This window comes from Heliangelus exortis, chromosome 8, assembly GCF_036169615.1.
Source record: "Heliangelus exortis chromosome 8, bHelExo1.hap1, whole genome shotgun sequence".
Classification (NCBI taxonomy): Eukaryota; Metazoa; Chordata; class Aves; order Apodiformes; family Trochilidae; genus Heliangelus; species Heliangelus exortis.
Genome location: NC_092429.1, coordinates 28,025,657 through 28,043,008, shown reverse-complemented (window position 1 = coordinate 28,043,008; position 17,352 = coordinate 28,025,657). Strand labels below are relative to the sequence as shown.

Below are 17,352 nucleotides of genomic sequence, written 5' to 3'. Positions count from 1 at the left end.
GCTGTGCTCGTTGTTCTGCTGTCCCACAACAGCCACATCCTTCCCTCCAGCTCCATAATTAAATGAGATCCAGAGCAGCTCCCCCAATAGCTTTTCCAGCCTCTCCTCTTCAACAGATGTGACCCTTTCCTCTGCCCCCACATGCTGCAGGAAGACAACAGAACACACACACATCCCCCCTTATGTCTCTCACAGTCACAAAACCCCATGAAAAATCCATCCCAACCTTGCTCCAGGCTGCCAGGAAGGATCTGAAGCTTCTCTTTCCACCCTGCCCATTTGGTCTCCAGCATCTCCTAGAAAATCTTCCTGCTGCATCAAGCCAAGATCACCAAGAATTAATTTTAGCAGTAAAGAAACTGGAGCATTTGGATTATTTTTTTTTTCCTTTTTTTTTTTTTTCTTTCTTCTTAAGTGATGCAGCAGCAGAGGACACTTCAACAAATTAACTCAAGGGGTCCTTGGAAGGCCAGCAGAGAAGCACAAGAGCAGGAAGCATCCTATGCACAAGTAGCATTTAAAATGTTGACTCCAGCTTGGTTTGACTTGAATTCTGTCTGGCTGCCCGTGCAGGGGTCTGACAAATCACTTCAGTTTCCCTGGGTCTCAGTTTCTCACTCATAAACCAGACAGCACATATTGCTTGACCCCTAATTCCCTGCTGGTGAGGCTTTTTTCAGTCTTTACTCTCCTTTTCCTCAGCCTTTTCCTCACCTTGAGCATCTCCAGGGATGAGGTCTCAGCTACCTCCCTGCACAACCTCTTCCTTTTTTCTACCACTCTCCCAGTGAAGAATTCCTTCCTAACATCCAATCTAAATGTACTCTAATTAAAACCCCTTGTCCTTTGTCCTGTCACTCCAGGTCCTTCCCAACAATCCCTCTCCATCCTTCCTGTAGCCCTTTCAGACACTGGAAGGTCACTATTAGGAGCATTTTTTGCCCTGGAGCATCTTTTTCTCCAGGCTGAAGACCCCCAGCTCCCTCAGCCTGGCTTCATAGGTATTCCAGAGGTATTCCAGAGGTATTCCAGAGGTATTCCAGTCCCCTATAATTTTTGTGGCCCTCCTCTGGACCTACACTTGGTCTTGTTCAATTCCATGCAGCTCACCTGGGCTCCCCTCCCCATTTTCTCCAGGTTCTTCTGGCTGACATCCTGTGCCTCTCATCCCATCACTCCATGCCCTCGTGAAAAGCCCCTTCCCAGCTTTCCAGCAGCCCTTTCACGTCCTGGAAAGCTGCTCTAAGGTCTCCCTGGAGCCTTCTTTTCTGAACGACCCCAAATTCTCTCATCCTGTCCTCACAGCAGAGCTGCTCCAGCCCTCACATCACCTTGGGAGGCCCTAAAGGATGAGGAAGAACAGGAGTGAAGCAGAACAGAGGGAACACAAGGGCACAAAAGGGGATGGGACATTTGCAAAATGACTTGGCAGGGTCTCTGTGAAGTTAGAGAGGGGCTGGGAGCCAGGAGAGCATCCACCAGCTGGGATGGAGGGATGCTGAAGGTTTGCCCTCTCCCCCCTGCTCAGGAAGCCTGGCAGACATTTATTCTCTGTCCTCTCCATCAAGCTCCCAGCAGATACTTGCTGATGGCTCAGCAAGTGACATCAGTGGCTCAGACAACCCCAGCAGCAAGCTGGAAATGTGTGAGTGGCAGCAGGGAAAGTCCCCAGCCAGGGAGCAAGTTGTGTCATGGGCAGATGTTCTCAGAGAATGAAGAAAACCCAACCAAGGAAAAAAAAACAGAAAATCAAAGGCAAAGATGTGTTATGGGGACACTGCTGCCTCCCAGTTTTTTGCCAGCAGCTCCAGTCCTGCTCCATGGCATTCACCTGGCCAAAGGACACTGCATTTTCCCTTCCACTCCCCCAAGGGAGGGTGGAGTGAGGAAGGAAAAAGCCTCTTGTCCTTAATAAACTGGGATAGGACCAGAGGGAATGGATGGAAGCTGCACCAGGGGAGGTTTAGGCTGGATGTTAGGGAATATTTCCTCACTGAGAGGGCTGTCAGGCACCAGGACAGTGGTGGAGTCCCCATCCCTGAAGGCATTAAAAGGCATTTGGACCTGGTCCTTAAGGACATGGTTTAGTAGTTGGATTATGGTGCTGGTCAAAGCTTGGACTGGATGATCCTGGAGGTCTCTTCCAACCCAAACATTCTGTGATCACCACCAGAGGCAGAGAACACTCAGCTAGGGCCATTTCCTTGTAATTTTATTGCATGTGCATTACACCAGACTGTACCTACACTGCCTAAAGCCCCCAATAACCTTCCAAGCTTTGCTGGAAAGCATCATGAATCATAGAATCATAGAACTGGCTGGGTTGGAAGGGATCTCAGAGATCATCAAGTCCAACCTTATCATGGTATTAAAGCAGACAGCAAAAGCCAGAGCCACTATGGCCAACTCTCCTGGAAATTATTCCTCCCCTATGGGCACTCTTGGTAAAAAGGCTGCTTGAGTCAATCTGGGTACTAATTTAACCAGTTTAATCATTAAATACTGACTGCAGAATGAGATCTTGACCTGTTTCATGCAATAGAGGAGGTAGCTGGTCCAGCCATGAGTTTATTGTGCAGTCCAAGTGGCACTGATGGTGCTGGGAGTAACACACTGGAAACCTTCACCCTTTTTGATGTGACTGTCAGAAAACTGAAAAGAGCAATTCCAGCTCTCACAAACATCCCTTTGGTTCCTCCCAGCTCTAATACAGTGTAATCTTGTTTGCCTCAGATAATCCAGTCAAGTTCTTAGCTCAGTGACAATTCCCCTCTTGCTGGGTGCCAGGGGACTTTGCAGAGAGCAGGATGCCCCAAAGGGTGGGCACCTCCTGGCCAGCCCCCTGCCCACATCCCTGCAGGAAGCTTCCAAATCCTGCTCCATCTTTTGGCACAGAAGCAAAAGAAAAAGCAGAGGCCATAACTGTAAATGACCTAAAGCTTTTCAAAACCCATCGTGGCAGGGAGAGGGAAATGTTTTAATTAAATGAGCTCCAAACGACACCCAGCACCCTACACAAATAGCAAATGCATCCATTTTCACACCAGTCTGTGTCTGTGGTTTGCAGAGGATGTAAAATCTTGCTTTAAACTAGCGTGTTGAAATTCAGCAGCTTTGCCAGTTTGCTAAAATAGAGCTCAGCTATGCCAAGCTGCAAAAACCCCACAAAATCAGATGTACCTGAGAGAGTAGGAGGTGTAGAGGAGCTAGATTTTAAAGTGCTTGAAATGTCTCCTTGGTTTGAGCCTATAAAACTCAGCTGGACACTTCCCAGAAACAGCCTTGCAGAAGACTTCCACAGAAGCAGCTTTTAAGAAGTTCCTATATAAGATTTCATCCCTTCTGGAACCAAAGAAAACCTGGATTAAAGCTGCACTCATCAATCCAAGTAGCAAAAGAAGGATGATTCCAAATGCTCCAGAATGATGGCACCAAACCACAGCCAGGAAGAACTGGAAGCACACAGAGGAAAGCATTTGCATATATCTACATAATTAAAAGATAAATAATACACAGAATTATCATCGAGGGCTCCAAGTGTCAACCATTAAAAAAAAAAACAGAGAAGAAAAGATGTTTTGCAGCTACCTCAGGCACTCTCAACTTAAATCTTCAATAAATTATAGTCCATATGGTTGGGGAGATGCATCAGGTGAGCTCTGGCTCTCCAGGCCCATCACACCCTCCTGGGTAGCTGAGAGATGCATCACCCAGCCCCAGGATGGGCTCCCATCCAAATTTCTCCAATTTTGTCAGGACTGTGACCTCTAAGTTCCTTCTTCCCAGGAAAACCTGCCCAGGGAAGGTCCCCTGGGCTCACACCAAGAGGAAAGGCTGACAGCAGCTTTAATCAGCATTTCCTTACTGCTGAACATGGAACCTTTGGAGGTTCAGGTGCCCCAGGAGAATCTGGATTTCCAGATTGGTTTCTCACACCTTGCACCCAGAGGAATCATCTTGATTCACTCTGGATGCAAAACCTGCCCCAGAAGTTTAGGGCACGAAAGAACACGGATAGGGTCACCCTGTTTGGGGATGGAGAAAGAGCTGAGCTGTACAAACACAAATCCAGCTGCTTGCTAGGAAAACCCCCCCTGGAATATTGTGTTTGTGAGGGGTGACATGGCCAGCAGTGCCCTGCAGGAGAGTCAGATGTGGGCTCTGGAGGAAAACTGCAGCAAATACTCATGAAATTGCTGTCCTAGTGCATCCTTAGCCTGGCAGATGCCCAACTCCACTGCCTCCTCTCAGGGCCAGGGATTTGCACCAAGATGCAGGGCTGCATCCCCAGCAAACCCAGCCAGGTCAGGCAGGAAAAGCAGGAAGGCATAGGCAGCCAGCTCAACACCTCCCCTTCCCTCCTCCTCATCCCCCAGCTACAAAAATCCAAGGAATTCTCCAATATCCCCCCTTCTCCTGGGCAGAAACCCTCCCTCTGGCCAGCACCCTAAGGATGGCCCCATCCTCCCCACCCTGCCAGCCCTTCAGCAGTGGGAGGATGGGGATGGCATCCTGCCCTGTATCAAGCCCCTCTCCCACTCCAGATCCCCCGAAAAAAGGAACCAAATTTGGGCTCAGGACATGGGGAAGCCATTCCACCCCCCCAGCCCATTGCTCTGCTTTGCTCTCAGGAGGAATCCCAGCAATGCTGAAAATGCTGCAGCTTCCTCTTGGCTCCCAGAAGGGTCAGGGCTCCATCTGGACAGGCAGCCAGTAAGAGGCAAGCCCTTAGCACTGGGAGGACTGGGTGAAGTGGGGACCCCATGGCCCCGACCCTGCCTGCTCCCCACAGCAGTTATATGGGGGCTTCCAGGGGGCTCATCCCCCCCCCCCAAGACCCCCACTGGGAGGCAGGGTGCTTCCTCACTTCTTTGAATATTTAAAAATCATTATTAAGTGGAGCCAAAGCCCAGGGGGTGGTTAGCAGGAGGGCAGCACTGCCAGGGGGAGTTTAGGTGGGATATTAGGAAAAAAATTCTTTAGGGATTGGGATGGGCTGCCCAAGGACGGGGTGGATTCTCCATCCCTGGAGGTTTTTAAGAAGAGACTGGATGTGGCACTGAGTGCCATGGGCTGGGAACCACGGGGGGAGTGGAGCAAGGGTTGGACTGGATGCTCTCAGAGCTCCTTTCCAACCTGGATGGTTCTGGGATCCTGTGACACAGGGCAGTGAGGGATGGAGAGGGTCCTGGCACTCAGGACATGCCAGGAAACACCACTTCCCCCTAAGCCAGGGACTGCATGAAAAACCTTAAAGCCCTCAGCTGCTTCACACCCAGAACCACTGCAGCTTGCACTTGAAAAAAAAACCCCACATTGCTCACTTTCTATGCCTAAATAAGCTTTTTCTTCCTCTGGCTTCCCCATGCCAATATTTTGGGGATGATTTTCTTCCTCAAAGAACACAACCACCCTTCTGACTGAAGAAGGACATGCATTCCCTGACCTCCAGCTAACTTCAAACCAGGCCCTGGCTCCCAGCCCAGTCCAAAAATGTCCTTGCAAGATCCTGATAAGGTCTTGCCTCAGGGTGTGAGGCCAGCCCAAACCACAGGGAAGCAGGGAAGGGCTGGATGTGTAAACTCCTGGCAAATACATCATGCTGGCAACCTCTTCCCAAACAGCACCCTCTGACAAATAAACAGACATTAAAAGTCTCCCTGACCTGCAAACTTGGGGTCTTTCAATGATTTGCATCACTCCTGTCATATATTAGAGCAAGAGGAAGCCTGAGCACGTTCCAACCACATAATTTGCCACATGGAATAATTATTTCACTATAATTTCTGTCCTTTCCCTGTCATTCAGAGCTTTATCTACAAATATTCTAGACTATTTATGCTGGTCAACAAATTTTGGTGGTGGTTTGTTGTTTTGTCTTTTTTTTTTCTTAGGGTGCATCTAAGGCCTCAGAGTTGTGTCAATCCTCCCCCACTGACGAGTTACAGGGTTTTGGGGCTGTATTCTTTCAAAAGTCTTATCTTGACAGCTCGAAGAGGAAATGGCTGCTTCTGAGAGCTCCTGATGGCATCACAGTTGTTCTGTCCCAAACATCACTTGGAACAACACTAAAGCCATAAAGGAATCCCCAGCACTGCCCACAACCCCAACCACCACCAAGAGGAGAGGGCATTGAGTAGAAAAGCTGCTGAGAAAGGCCCACAAACTATTTAAGCACTGAAAATTTGAAACAGACTTGCAAAGAGCGTCCTTGGGGTACTGATGCTCCTCTCCTTGGGATGTGATGCCCCTTCTCCTCTTTTGGTGGCACGAAAAAAACAAGATATGTAAGGGGTGACACCCAGAAATGGGCATCCCATTGAGGCCACCAGAAAGACACCTCATCCAACCACCTGTGCCTGTAGCCAAGGTCCAACCACCACTCACAGGGCTGCCTCCCATGTCACACAGCAGTCAGATGGCTGCTGCTTTAGGGCTGGGGACACTGATGCCTGGTTTGCCTTCCTCCCAGCCTGCCCTTGAAGACCTCCCCATTGTGCAGGCGAGAGGAAAAGCTCCTCTCCTGGCCACCAGCCAAGCATTATAGGGCAAGAGCGTCCCATATCCTGCCTATAAGTATTTTGGGAAGCTGGGATGACTTCATCACCAGCTGACATCCCCTGACCTACTTGCTGTTCAAGCAGCTCGCTGCCGCCCGGCCCCAGAGCTGGTTACTCAGCACTTTAATTTGCACAGAGAACCAACCTGCTGGCACCTCCAGCCCAGTGCACACATTTGCAGGGAGCTGGAGTGCTTCTGCAAACAGTAAAAAAGAAAATGTACTTCTTCCACAAGGAGTTTTCTCTTGCCTTTGCACCGACACGGGAGGAAATCCCCCGAATCACGGACACGCACGTACCTGGCACCCTGTGTCCTGCACCCACCTTCCCCCCTGTGTCCTGCACCCACCTTCCCCCCTGTGTCCTGCACCCACCTTCCACCCCATCCCCAGCACCCACATTCCACCCCATCCCCAGGACCTGCCCCCAGTGATGCCCCTGAGCACAGAGCAGCTCAGCCCAGCTGTGGCACCACATGGATGCTCCAAATGGGCTGAGGGATGGCTGTGGATGCTCCAAATGTCACCACGTGCCACCAAGTCACAAGCTTGCTGCCACCAAGCCCTGATCACACAGAGAACGGAGAGAATAACCTGGAGGGCAGGACTCAGGGGAGGGAGATGAGGCTGTAAGGTGGGAACTGGCACCCTGATGCAGAAGGGGATGAAGCATCCTTGCTGCACTCACCCTGATCCTCCTCATGGCTGTCACAATCTCCACCCGACTGTTTGGCCGTGGCACATCCAGGCTCCCGATGTACTGGGGAGAAAGAAAGAGTGGATTAGTTGAGTTTCCACAGAACTGGACCTCAGTGGCATCTCCAGAGGGAAACCAGGCTCGTTTCTAGGGAACAGGCAGCATTTTGCTCCCTGCACTCCCAACGCTGCACACCTCCCACCACGAAGCTGTTCACCCACCACAGTGTTTCAAGGATTCAGCTGCCTGCATTCTAACAATAAAATAACTTCAGTAATCAGGCCAGCAGGACTCAGTCACCTGTGGTGTGACCAAAGTGCTCTGGGATAAGTACACTGGAATACAGGAACGAGCCAACATTCCCTTGGCTGCACCGCATCATCTATTACAGACCTGGATTTGGGAATATCCCTAAAATAGCTGGGGCAACCTGTCCTGTGACAGGCCCTTCACTTCTTAATTACAGCCCTGCCAAAGCCTTGGCTGGTTTTGCAGCAGTGCTGAGCCTCCAGGCCAAGCCTGCAGAATAAAGGAGCTGCTTTGCTATTCAGAGGGGACCAAAGGCAGCACCGCTGCGACCCAGCCCAGAGAGATGCTGAACAAAACCCTTTTTAAAAAAGAAAATGGAAGAGGGCAGAGTCGGAAGAAGGGCAAGGAAACAGCCAAGTGACACGGGGCACGAAGAATGTGTAGTCAGAAGAAAAGCATTTTGAGTTTATTTCCCAGCCCCTGGTGCTCCCACGCTTCATCTCGAGGCCAGCGCTGACGTAACCCCCAGCATGGGCACCAAACCCAGCAGGGCTGAGTGTTCCTCTGAGCAGGGCTCTAACCCCTCCTGACACCCTGAAAAACCCCCTCACTGCTCTCAAGTGCTGGCATGAAGAGGGGTGGCTGGATGGCCAAGCACGTGCCATTAGGTAGGGGCTGTGGAGTGGGGTTCCTTCTCCCCCAGCTTTGCTCCTCTCTGCTGGGATGCTCCAGGAAGCACAGCAGAGGCTGCAGGGCAGCCCCTGGGGGGGGTTTGGGGGTTTTTTTTTGTGTGTGTGTGAATGTCATCCTTGCCAACCCTCTGTGCCTACACCTCAAATTTCACCAGCCCAACACTCAGGAAGGCCATACCCAGCTGCACAGCTCCTGCCCTGAGAGTACAGGATGCACCAGGATGCACCAGGATGCACCAGGAAGCAAGAGGATGCAAGAGGATGCAAGAGGAAGCAAGAGGATGCAGGAGGATGCAGGAGGATGCAAGAGGATGCAAGAGGATGCAAGAGGAAGCAAGAGGAAGCAAGAGGAAGCAAGAGGAAGCAAGAGGAAGCAAGAGGATGCAAGAGGATGCAAGAGGAAGCAAGAGGAAGCAAGAGGAAGCAAGAGGATGCAAGAGGATGCAAGAGGAAGCAAGAGGAAGCAAGAGGAAGCAAGAGGAAGCAAGAGGAAGCAAGAGGAAGCAAGAGGATGCAAGAGGATGCAAGAGGAGGCAAGAGGAAGCAAGAGGAAGCAAGAGGAAGCAAGAGGAAGCAAGAGGATGCAAGAGGATGCAAGAGGAAGCAAGAGGAAGCAAGAGGAAGCAAGAGGAAGCAAGAGGAAGCAAGAGGATGCAAGAGGATGCAAGAGGAAGCAAGAGGATGCACCAGGATGCACCAGGATGCACCAGGATGCACCAGGACGCAAGAGGATGGCCTGGAGCCCAGGTCTGGAAGCAGAGGTGAATCCTGCAGGGTTTGTGAGCAGCCCTTTGGTTCAGCTGCTCACAGTCATGAACTGGAGGGGAATAGCTAGGATGGCATCAAGACACTTCCCAGTGTTCTCGTGCTGCTTTCCACCATGTGCAAACCATCCCAGGATGTCCAAGGTGCTGTCCTGTTTCTGCTCCATCACCTGCTCGTGGGGATGGTCCATAAGAGAGAGACAGGAACAGGGAACAGGCACTGGTGTTCCAAGGAGATGTGAAGAGAGAGGACATAAAAATAAACCCCAAACAGCTGGCACATTTGTCACATGCTGAGTGGGCTGCCAGGGTGCAGGGCAGGAATTCAGGCCCATGAAGCATGCTGCTGGCAAAGGGGACATTAACCACCCAGACCCAACCCCAAAAGCACAGCTCTGAAGTTTTTAGTTGCACCTCCTAAACGGACCCTTCTCCCCCCTTCAAAGGCTCAGATCTTATTAACAGGGGCACTTTTGACACCAGTCAGTCCTCTTTTCTTATCTGCAGTCTGAAATCAGTAGAGCAGGAGATGAGAAGAAGGGCTCTGGCAGGCAGGACCCTGGGTAAGAAGAAGAAATCCTCCCCATTTCCCAGCACCAGGTGGATGCCTTGGCACCTCTGCCTCCAGCATCCCCGTGTCCCTCTGCTGCTGAGGACCACACAGTGCTGCTCCCCCCTCACCTGCAAGGGAGAGGGACTTCTTCCCTTCCATTCTGAGCAGGACAGACTTTTGCTAGCAAAGGAAACAGCCAGAGGATGCCTACCTCCTTCTAGCTACTCCCAACAGCACAGGGGCACTGCAGCTGGGGGGGTATTTGCTTTCCTTGCTCATGTGCAAGGCCAGGGAAAGCCACCAGCCAGGCAGGAGATGTCCCCAGCCACTGCTGGCACCCTCCCACAGCCAGAGGAATTCTAAGCAATGCCAGCTTCCTGGAGGATGACCACAACCTTGGCCAGAAGCAACCCTCATACCTGGAATTGCACGAGCAGGTGATGGAGCAGAAACAGGGCAGCACCTTGGACATCCTGGGATGGCCCTGACGTGATGGAAAGCAGCACAAGAACACTGGGAAGTGTCTTGATGCCATCCTAGCTGTTCCCCTCCAGTTCACGACTGCTCACAAACCCTGCAGGATTCACCTCTGCTTCCAAACCTGGGCTCCAGCCCATCCTCTTGCATCCTGTACCCAGGAACGTGGCTCCACCAGCCCCTGGGTGGGCTCCCTCCACACAATTACTGTGCTGACAGCTCCCAAAACACCTCCACCCCTCCTTCCGCTCTGCAGGAAGGGATTTTTTGCATGGTTTAGAAAACTCAACAGATGGACCAAGTCTTCTCAGGCTATTTTTGCCTTCAAGGCAGAAAATCACACATGGGAACTGCACTGCACCCTCCCAACACGAGGAGCATCCTCCCAAAAATGTGGAGGGGATGACCTCAGAAACCACCTCTATTCCTTACTGAGGTGCAGGTTTGCTCTGCTCTCCTCCAGCCCCCCTGCTCACAGTACCAACCTTCATTTGGGGAAAGTGTGGGGAAAAAGCAGAAAAGGCAGAGGCAAGCATTAGCAAAGCAGCAGGAGCCTCTGGGGTGCAGGATTCTCCCCTTATCCCACCTCAATGCTGAGACCCAGCTCCCTCCTCTCAGGGCAGAACCCTCTGAGGATGTCCTGGGCATGGCTTCTTTTCTTCCTTTAAAATCCATGTGCACCAAGCAAGGTGGTGGCCCTGGTCCCCATAAAGTTTGATGTCCCATCTCCTAGGGACATCAGCATCAGTAGGAGCAGCCATGGGAAAAGGAGGCAGCAGGGCCAGGGCTGAGCCTGGGGAGGAGAAAGGAAGGCACCCAAGAGAAAAGGAAGGAAAATAAAGCCAGAGCCACTCGTGGCTGTGTCACCATGGGTGGGCAGGCACTAAAAAAAGCACCTATTCTGCAGGGTGCTTTTGGTCCCCCAATGCTCCAGCATCAGTGCAAGCGTCCAAGCTGACCTGGGCATGGGCTCTGGCCTTGCATCAGACCTTCCTGGGACCCTAGAAAGGGAAGCTCCTCACCCTGCCAAGGCACAGGCTTGCTGCCCATCACCCATCAGGTTTCTCAGCACCCAGAGGGGGTTGGTTTGCTGTCCCCCTCCCATCCACCAAGCTCCCCTGCCTGCCCAGGCATGCCTGGAAGGGGACTCCAGAACCATTCCCTACCCATGGCTTACAGAAAACTTGCCATGGTCAGGGAAATACCAGTCCTGCCCTGGACAGATGGGAGGGGCAAAAAAACCCCCAAGAAAACAAAGGAGAGTATTTTGCCAAAGCAATGTCTGCACAAGTCCCTTGGTTTTCCTTTTCCCTTGAGGCTGTTTCATACTGCTCGTTCTCTGCTCTCTGAGAAATGAGTTTTCTGGAGAAGGTGCCTGTTCTGTAACAGCAGGTGGGGAGATATTTTCAGCAAACTGAAGGCTGATCCCATCCTTGATGGGGGGGGACACCTTGCAAGGGGTGGTGATGAGATCCTCTGCAGGGGGGTGGGCAGCAAAAGCCTTGAAGGGAGAGGAGCTGCCCCCTTCCCAAGGGAGGGAGGAAGGAAAGCTGCTGCCTAAAGGTCAGGGCTGAATCATTCCCAACTTTTAGGGAAGCCTCCATTGGCTGCCTGCCAGGTTTCCAGCTTCCAAAGCCATCCTGAGTCCAGGGTGGACCAGGAGCCACTGCATCTGCAGCCTGGCAGGGGAGGGATGCTGGGACCAGTTCCATACTGGGACATCCACCAGGATCCAGGAAAGCAAGGGGGTCCTGGACCTGGGATGGAGAAGAAATCCAAGATCCTGGGGTTTTTTGCTGCCCTCTGCTCCCAGGCACAACCTTTGCCCAGGGAACCAAGAGGCTGAGCTGGCACAACCCAGGCTCTGCCCCACACCCCAGCACCAGCCCAGCCTGGAAGGAAAAGGGGGAAGTTTACTCAGACTGTGGTGGTGCAAGCTCAGAGGCCAAAAGGGATGGAAAAGCCAGGATGCCAGCTGACTACAATGGAAAAAAAGCCCTGGCTTTCCAACCTAAGGCTGGAGGGTTGGTACTGCCCTGCCCAGTCCTGCCTTAATGGGGCTCTGGTGTCTAAATCACAGAATCCTAGAATCAAGGTTGGAAAAGGACCTTCAAGATCAAGCCCAACCATCAGTCCTCCCCCACTGTAACCACTGAATCATCTCCCATGGTGCCACATCTGCCCATTCCCTGAACACCCCCAGGGACAGGAACCCCATCACCTCCTTAGGCAACATGTCCCAATGCTTCCAGTAAAGAAAGTCTCTCTAATATCCAATCTGAATCTCTCCTGGAACAACTGAAAGCCATTTCATTATAAAAAATTAATAAATAAAAAAAAATAATTGAAAAAAATCCCCCTGCAAACTGGCACTTCTGTTGTGGTTTTGTCTGGTGCTGGAGCAGTCAGTGTGTGTCTGCCTTTCCAGGAGGAGTTTGGCAGGTCCTGGGATCTGGGGGCTTTTTTTTTTTGTCCTTGTGCCATTGAGTCAGCACGTGCTGGTGACTTTGTGGGAATGGGTTATGGATCCTGCTCAGGAGGGGAGAACCAAGAGAACCAAAAAAACTAAGAGTATTGTGTGGTTCTCTACACATCTATAGACACCTTGATATCTACTCACTGATTTCTGGTTTTGTTACATACTCCAAGTGCTTCTTTCTAACACAAAACCCTTCTCTAACCATCCCCACAGCTTGCAGCTGGTACAAATCCATAACATTCTCCAGAAGCCAAACCCCTCCAAGAATTCCCAGGTTTTGTACTGCTCACACCCCTCTGTGCCTTGCACCTCTATCTCCCACAGCTCCAGCTCTTCTCATGCTCTTTTTCCACACTTGAGAGCCAGAAAAACAGAGCTCCAGGCATCCCAAAACAAGACCCCAGCACCCAGCAGACCAGAACCACTCCACCACACATCCCTCTCCCTTCTTGCCAGCCAAAAGAGGGGGTTCAGCTGATAAGGGGAGACATCTCGAGCACAGATCCTATGAGGAGAGGCTGAGGGAGCTGGGGGTGTTGAGGCTGGAGAAGAGGAGGCTCAGGGGAGACCTCATCACTCTCTCCAACTCCCTGAAAGGAGGTTGGAGCCAGGGGGGGGTTGGGCTCTTTTCCCAGGCAACTCTCAGCAAGACAAGAGGGCACAAGAGGTCTCAAGTTGTGCCAGGGGAGGTTTAGGTTGGACATGAGAAAGAATTTCTTTAGGGAGAGGGTGCTCAGGCATTGGAATGGGCTGCCCAGGGAAGGGGTGGATTCTCCATCCCTGGAGATATTTCAAAAGAGCCTGGATGTGGCACTCAGTGCCATGGGCTGGGAACTGCAGTGGGAGTGGATCAAGGGTTGGACTTGATGATCTCTGAGGTCCCTTCCAACCCAGCCCATTCTAGGATTCTGTGATCTCTGCACCTGGACACATTGCAAGGGGGAGCAGTTTTTCCATGCCAATGGAGCAGGGCTGTCCATACCCCCCCTGTTTCTATACCCCCCCCCCTCAGCCATGCTGCCCACCCAGGGGCTGAATTTCCTGCATTCCCACCCAGCTCCAGCCTTCCCAGGCATTTGGGGACAGGATGTGCAAGGCCAGAGCACTTCAGCAGGGTTGGGAGCATCCCACCTCCACTGCTCCTTCCTTGGGACCTTCTGGCATCCCCCATGCCCATGTGCTGAGCAGCTGGGACCTGCAGTCTAAGTGCAAACAGCTTTGCCAAATCCTGGCAAAGGTTTATTTTTTATTTTTTTTTTGCCAAGTGTTTCACTACCCAGCCTGTGAACTGAGCTAGCAAGCATGGCAGAAATATGCAGAGGAGAAATATCCAGAGGAGAACTTTGGTGGCACATGGAAAGGTTACTTCCAGCCTCAGGCAAGAAGTCCTGGGTTAAATCCCACTGCAGCTTTGCAGCCCTGACAGAGCAGATTGTACTCCAGAGCTGCCAGGACAAACAGCCCCCTGAGAAAGCTGCCAAGTCTCTCCCAGCCAGCTGAAGAGGTGCAGAGCTTCACACAACCTGGCTCTGGCTTTCCAGCCCTCTGGGAAAACATCTCTCCAGGAAAGGAGCCCGATGCAGAGGAGGGGAACTGAAGACCCCAGCTGGAGCTGCCTGCACCTCCACTCACTTCAAATTCCTTTATTACAGCCCCTACTGACATAAAAATACACCCAAGAGTGGAAACACACGTGTTCACCTGAGGCTATCATCTTTTTCCTGATAAAGGGCTTCTCTGTGCAGGCTCTGCCTGTGCTCACAGCCCCAGGCAGATGAGCTGGATGGACCCATCATAGGAAGGGACATTCTGGATCTGCCTAAAATCTCCTTCGTGTCCCATCTCCAAACATAGACAGCAGCAGATGCTTGGATCAACTTCAGTTTCCCACCCACAAGAGCAAAGTACTGACAAACATGATAGAAAATGCCTGGTTGCCAAGTTCCCTTGAGGGATTAAAAAAAACCCAAAAAAACCCATAAAAAACAAAGCACCCAAACCCGAAAACACCACCTGCTGCTCAGGAGAACAACAATCTTCCCAAATCTATCTTCCCAGTCTATCTTCCCCAATCTATCTTCTCAGCACCTGTCTTGTCCCAGCCCATGGTTGTCCTGAACCAAAGGCACTGGGGCTACCAAGGACCAAGTTCTGCTTGCCCAGCCCCTTCTTCCCTCACCTGCAGCTGGGGGGGCAGCAGAAAGGGTCCTTGCAGCCACCTGGGAACCAGGTACCTGATGGCACAGTGAATGAATTAACTAGTCTTGAAACTGAGGAATTAAAAGCTGCTTCCCAAAGAACAGGAAGGTAAAGAACAGGTAATTGGTAAAAGAACAGGTAATTGGTAAAACAGGAACACGAGGTCTGTAGGGCAGGAAGAATCTCTCCTGCTTTTGAGAGAATCCAGCCCAAAGAGCTCTGGAAATGTCCTCCCCATGCAAACACAGCAGCACCCAGCACTTGAGTGGATGGAGGGGGTTCCATGAAAGGCTCCACCACTTCCTTCAGTTTCCTCTGTGCTGATCCCTGGAGGTGTTGGAGTGACCCGGGTCACTATTTCTGACTCCACAGAACTGCTGGTGTTGCACAAGTGAGCCCCTGAGTTCTGTCCCACAGCACCAAGGCTTTGGGAAGATAACAAGTAAGGTCACATCCTCCTCCTCCTCATCCCAAATAGAGAAGCCAGACTGCTTGGAGAGGTGGAGGAGGAGGACAGGAGGCTGTCTGCTCCTTACATACCCATGGACTTAATCAGGAAAGCATTGCACAAGTGGGAATTCTGCCTGCTCCCCCACGCCGTGCTGCAGAACCCAGCATCTTCCAGCCCAACACTTCAGCCAACTCATATGGCCAGGTTTTCCATCCCATTCAACAGGCCAGACCAAAAGATGCAGAAAAAAAGCAAGCACCCTGCCTCCTCTCTGAACCAGTTCCCCTGATTCCCAGCAGGCACCTCTGGAATACTGAGGATTTTGGTGCCAAGAGAGGCGTCCAATGAAAAAGGAGCCAAAAGTGTGAAATGTATTACTAGCCCTAAGAAGATGGAGTGGGATTTTTTTTCAACTCTTGGATTTATTTCCAGAAAATGGATTAACATAATCCTCAGAGGACATTTCTCAGCCTCAGAGTCCCCAGGCTGCAAGCAGTGTCAGTGGGGATGAACAACAGCATCACTTGCTTTGAAGTGAGAACCCAAATCCTGACTGCCCATGGCCACCCACCCCAAGATGCCTCTGCCCCCCTGGCAGAGAGACAAGATGGGCAACAACCCAAAAGACATTCACTGCACAATGCCAAGGAAGACAGCAGTAGGTCCATGGGTAAAAAATAAAATTAAAAATTAAAACAAGAAATCAGTGCACTCAGGCTCCCTTTACCCCCCTGCAGTGAGCCCCAAGTAAGCTCGTCAGGAATCCCAGGCTGCCAGAGCACTGATCCAGCTGCTGAGGGGCTGTAACTTTGGGATCTCCAACACAGCAATTCCCAGAGGTTTTTAGGAGACAGGTACCTCAGGTCCAGAGCACCAGATTAGCATTTTTCTTTCCTCTTCCCCTAAAGTTCTGCCCTAAATCAGTGTTTCTCATTTTTGTGACTAGTATTGGGTGCCTGCCTGAAAGGAGAGCCACGCAGGTTTAAACACTCAGGATTCTTGGGGATAAAAGGAGCTAAAGGAGTGTCAGCATTTAATTAATCTCCAGCAATCTAATAAAAGGATGGAGTAATTGCCTAAGCCATCTGCATTCTGTGCCTGGCACCAGGGGCTGCTGGAGAAACCCAGAGGTTGGGAAGTTGGGTTTTGTACAGCCTGTGCCTGGCATCAACGTGAGCCACAGGACACCCAAAAACGAGCAAGAGGAGCTAACAAAAACCAAATGCACCACTTCATCAATGAGATGGAAAAGAGACGAGCCAAGAGCAGACCAAGGGGCAACTAAATCCCACTCCTCACCCCTCATCCAGCTTCCCAAACCTGGCATGGAAGCAGCAGATGGCATTTCAAAACTGAGATGCTCTGCAGCCTCCCCAGGTGAGGGCTGAGCAGGTGCTGGCAGCAAACCAGCACTCAGCTCAAATAATCCCGGAGCAAAAGGCAGCACAGCTCAACCTGAACAGTCTTTTCCAGGAAATAGTTGCAAAGCAGGTTTAAGTTTGTTCCATAAACAACTCCTCTGCTCTTTTCCTCTCTGCAGCAACCAGGCAGCTGATGGCCTCTGCAGAGGAGCCCTCCCCACCCTCAGCAAAGGGGTCAAACAACACTTTGACACCCTCCAAAAAATCCCAGCCTTGCCTCCAAGGCACTGCACACAATTTGAGACCAAATCTGTTATTTTTGTTTTCCCCTGCCAGCACATGTGCTCCAAGGACAACAGGGTGTTGTCCTACCCCCCTGCCACCCAAAGCTGTTAAACACCAGTTTTTCCCCAAATCAGCCTCACTCTTGATTATCCCATCGGCACATCCACATCCACCAGGAACAGCAAGGGGTGTAGGATTTTGTTTTCCCTCTTCAAATATCATGGCCAGCTACTTCCCAGTCTGCTGCCAGCCAGCACTACCTGCTTGGGGCTGGGCAATGTGGATGGGTAGCTCAGTTTTTACCCAACTTACTGCAAAATCCCAAGCTCTCAGCCTGTGGGAAGCCACAGCCTAAGTGGAGCAAGAGACTGGAAAGAAAAAAAAAAATGTTTCCTGCCAAAGCCACTGGCAAGAATGGTTTATATACGTAAAAGAGAAATAGGAAGCTTTCCTTTCGGGCAGGCAGCCCTGACCTCTTGCACTGCACCCCTCCATCTGCTCCAACGCTGAGTTTATCCCATTGGAAGAGCACCGGGATCCAAGGCATCCCGCAAGCCTTCACACCGCTCATCCCGGTCCTCCAAGC

The 17,352-nt window shown here is 51.4% G+C and overlaps 1 protein-coding gene across 6 annotated transcripts in view; it reads right to left on the bottom strand.

Annotated features, from left to right (window-relative positions):
* The window catches only part of NOS1AP (nitric oxide synthase 1 adaptor protein), a 43,080-nt gene that overhangs the window by 25,174 nt on the left and 554 nt on the right, over positions 1 to 17,352 (bottom strand). For all 6 annotated transcript variants that reach the window (XM_071751282.1, XM_071751280.1, XM_071751279.1 and 3 more), the window contains exon 2: positions 7,248 to 7,319. In XM_071751282.1, coding sequence (XP_071607383.1) covers positions 7,248 to 7,319 — 72 coding nt within the window. The remainder of the gene's footprint in view (positions 1 to 7,247; positions 7,320 to 17,352) is intronic.